The following is a 4,368-nucleotide window of genomic DNA, read 5'->3' on the forward strand; positions in this document are numbered from 1 at the left end:
TTATACATATTATATATAGAGACATCTATATATATATATATATATACATATATATATGTATAGGCATATACATAGATATATCGATATATAGATATATAGATATAGATATATAGATATAGATATAGATATAGATATATAGATATAGATATAGATACAGATATAGATACAGATATAGATATAGATACAGATACAGATATAGATATACAGATATAGATATAGATACAGATACATAAATATAGATATACAGATATAAATATGTAGATATAGATACACAGACATAGATATATATACATATATACAGAAATAGATATATACATAGATATAGATATAAAGCCACAGCAAAACAGAGTAAAAGACAAGAGAAAGCAAACAGCAATGAGAATCACAACAAAGAGGCGAACAAACAAACAAAACAAATAAACAAACAAAGCGGCAAAAAGAAAGAAAGAGATGGATAGATAGATAGATAGATATAGAGAAGCAAACAAACAAATAAACAAATAAACAAACAAACAAAAGCAACAAAAGCAACAGGACAACAACACAAAGAGCGAGACAGCAGCGAAAAGAAATAAAGAAATAAAGAAATAAATAAAGACGTCGTAGCCAAACCTCTTATAGACGAGCTTTGTATCATCCTTCCACTCAACAACATTACACTGCCTAGCATTACGTTGTAATACGCGAGAAGCTGCGTCTTTAATAAGCAGATTTCTTTCTTTGCAGCTGCGTGCGGCTGCATGCAAAAAGCTCTTGGGCTCCTTCTCTGCCTCACAATCTCCAAACCATCGACAGAGACGAACTTTACCCTGTCGAGACACCAGAAGGAGGAAGTGAAACATCTTCTTGCAAAGAAAAAAACAAAAAAAAGATAAATATATATGTATATATCGATATAGATATAAATATACACTGTATTAATGTTATCCCTTTAGCTCCAGGCGCTGCAACACTCAACCTACAGCAAATAATATAATACTTCCAAACACCTTCAATAACGAAATGAGAAAGTAAAAATCATCAATAAAAGGAATGCATATAGAAGAAATATATAAAGTAGGTGTTGATGGTTCTACACGCGGCAGACAGACAGCCGCAGCAGCGGCTGTCTGTCTGTTGAATTATCTAATAATTGGAATATAGAGTAATATAAAATAAATAAAATAATATTTTTATTTATTTAAAGGTAAAAGCTGAGCAGAATAAAAGAGAAAAAAAGGAGAAGAAAAATCAAAGCCTGTGCAGCAACGGCGCATGCGACTGCGTGCAGCAGGTGTCTGTACACCTCAACACCGAGGAAAGTCTTCTTCTTTTATTTTAATTTATCAATTTCAATTATATAAATATAACTTTCTTTTCAAAAAAGAATACGAACAAACCCTTACATGTTCGTAGATCAAGGAAGCAGCAGCCAAACGCATGCATGCAGCAGCTCTCAACAGACAGCAGCGGAAACAGCAGCAAAAAAAAGAAGAAAATATTCTTAAAATATATTTTATTGTATAAATTGAATTTATTTATTATTTTAAACATCAAATTATAAAATTTTAGAAAAAAATATTACAAAAATATCTTCAACTCCTCTGTCAGTCAATCTACCGGCCTGAACTTCGCCTCTTCGTCTTCTTATCCTATTGCATAAATTATATATTATATATATAATAAATTAAATATATCTCCGTATATTAAATATAAAATAGTATAATAGCTTACATATATATAATTAATTATTGTAAAATAGATTAGATATACATATATATATATAAACATAAAATATAAAATAGATTAACTATATCTGTATAAATTAAATATCACATAGGTTAAATAAAAGTAAAAAGATAGATAAAATATATTTTCATACATTAAATATAAAATACTGAAACAGATTGACTCAATAATATAAGTATAAAATAACTTAATACTTCGTTTGTATATATATATATATATACATATGTAAAAGTCTAAAAGAAAACACTTTTATTTAGTATTAATGCATATTATTATTATGTGCTTCTTATTTGCTAATATATATATATGTAGATATAGATATAGAGGCATATATATTTACATATATATAAATGCAGTTTAGACAAGGAGGAGAAAAGACTGCTTTTAGCTTTGTCTGCATGCGTTTTATCTGCATGCACTTTACAAACAAAAAAAAAGAATATGCTATTACAGTGGCTACTGGTGTCTGCTGCTGTTGCTGCTGTTGCTACTGCTGTTGCTGCTGCTGCTGTTGTTGCTGTTGCTGCTGTTGCGCCTGCGTATTAGTTGCAGGTCGGAAGAGAAAGGGGAAGCAGCAGAGCCGCCTGCACGAGGCTGCATGCAAGGAGCAGCAGCAGCAGCAGCAGCAGCAGCAGCAGCAGGTGAGGAGCGTTTTTTATCGTTTTTCAATCTTGAGGTGCGTGTACACCCCAACGTGCTGCCGCTGTCATCGAGGTTGCTGAGGTGTATAGACAGCTCTTCTAGCGGCAAAGGAGAATGCATCTGTTGCATATCTTCATCACATCCTATACCTTCCTTTTGCTGCTGCTGTTGCTGCAGGTTCTGCTGCAGCAGCAGAAGCTGCTGCAGCTGCAGCTGCTGCTGCTGTTGCTGCTGCTGTAGCGGCTGCAGCAACAGTTCATCCTCGTCTTCTTCTGCTTCTTCCCCCTCCTCAAGCCCTAATGCATCATTAATAGCAGCAGTTAAAGCAGCATTTGTTGCATGCAGAGGTAGCTGCTGCGGTGTATCGGCATCTATCAACTGTAAACTCGCTTCAGGAAAACATAGAGACGCCTCAGTTGAATGCAGCAACTCTAATACGTCCTGCAGCAGCAGCAGCAACAGCAATAGCAACAGCAGCAGCACCAGCAATAGCAGCAGCACAACAGCAGCAGCAAAAGCAGCAGCAGCAGCAAAAGCAGCAGTAGCTGCAGCAACAGCACGTTTGCTGTGTTTATGTTTGTAATATGAAGTAAATAACTCAAAAGACAACAACACAATCATCGCTTATTATTATATATCACTTTTATATAAAATAATATAATTATAGCATATACTATTATATAATATATATATATATATGATATATATATATATGTATTATATATACATATTATATATATATATACTATGCACTTGCTTGCAGGAACAAACAAACAAACAAACGAACAAACAAACAAAACAAAACAAACAAGACAAACAAAACAAAACAAAAAAAACAAACAAAACAAACAAACAGCCAAGTAAACAAAATAACAAGCAAAACAAACAAAGAACGAAGCAGAAAATAGAAGAAAGAAGGTGAAACAAAACAAAATATATATTTATTTTTGCTTACTGCACGAGAGAGAGAGTAAAGATAGTCTGCAGGCAGAGACATTAAATGCTGTCTTAGCCGGATGCGTCTCTGTCTCTGCACTCTGCAGCAAAACAACAAGACAAACAAAATAAATTTAAAAGAATTAAACAATTTATTATTATTACTTTTTATAATAATAAAAACATAAAAAAGACAAACTGCTGAACGACGCTTCATAGACACCGCAACACACAAAAATAAATTAAATAATTTTATAGAGATTGATTAATATTATTATTGTTATTATAATATTATCATTATCATTATATTATTATATTACTATTACTATCATTATTATTATATTATTATTATATTATTATTATTACTACTATTTAGATACATTCCTATATAAATATAAACATATGCATATATATATATATACATCATAGCATATATAATTATTAATATATTAGTATATGTACAAAGACAAGTGCACTGAGCAGCCATACATTATAATGTATATATATATATATAGATAATATATATATAGATAATATATATATATATAGATAATATATATATAGATAGTATATATATATATATATATATATACATATGCACATCTATACATAGATACATATAAACACCTATGAACCCCAGCATTAATTAATGCATTTAAAAATAAATAAACAACTAACTTAATAGAAGATTGAAAGCAAAGAGCAACGAGGTTTTGATATGCCTCTGCAGGCAAAGCACAAAAAATTTCCTGCAGATCCAACTGAGAGAGAACGACGCCCTAAACACAAAAACAAACAAATAAATAAATAAATTAATTAATTAATTAATTAGTCAATTAATTAATATTAATATATTTATGTATATATGTACGTATGTATTATTGGTTGTATATATTTGCTTGTTTTGTTTATTGTATTTATTAACATATTTGTCTGTATGCATATGTATATATATATATATATATGTATATATATATATATATATATGTTATAATGAATATAAATGCATATATATGTATATAATATATATATATGTGAATGTATATATATATATATATATAT

At 30.2% G+C, this 4,368-nt stretch overlaps 1 protein-coding gene across 1 annotated transcript in view; it reads right to left on the bottom strand.

The window, feature by feature from the left end:
- The window catches only part of EAH_00061230 (clathrin-associated adaptor complex small chan, putative), a gene marked incomplete at both ends in the record, with an annotated part of 2,079 nt that extends 1,237 nt beyond the window's left edge, over positions 1–842 (bottom strand). Inside the window, one exon of the mRNA XM_013397024.1 lies at positions 613–842. Within this exon, the coding sequence (XP_013252478.1) occupies positions 613–842 (230 nt within the window). The remainder of the gene's footprint in view (positions 1–612) is intronic.
- Between the last annotated feature and the right edge of the window lie 3,526 nt (positions 843–4,368).

Source organism: Eimeria acervulina, genomic scaffold (assembly GCF_000499425.1).
Source record: "Eimeria acervulina Houghton genomic scaffold, Eah_scaff1575, whole genome shotgun sequence".
In the NCBI taxonomy this organism is placed as follows: Eukaryota; Apicomplexa; class Conoidasida; order Eucoccidiorida; family Eimeriidae; genus Eimeria; species Eimeria acervulina.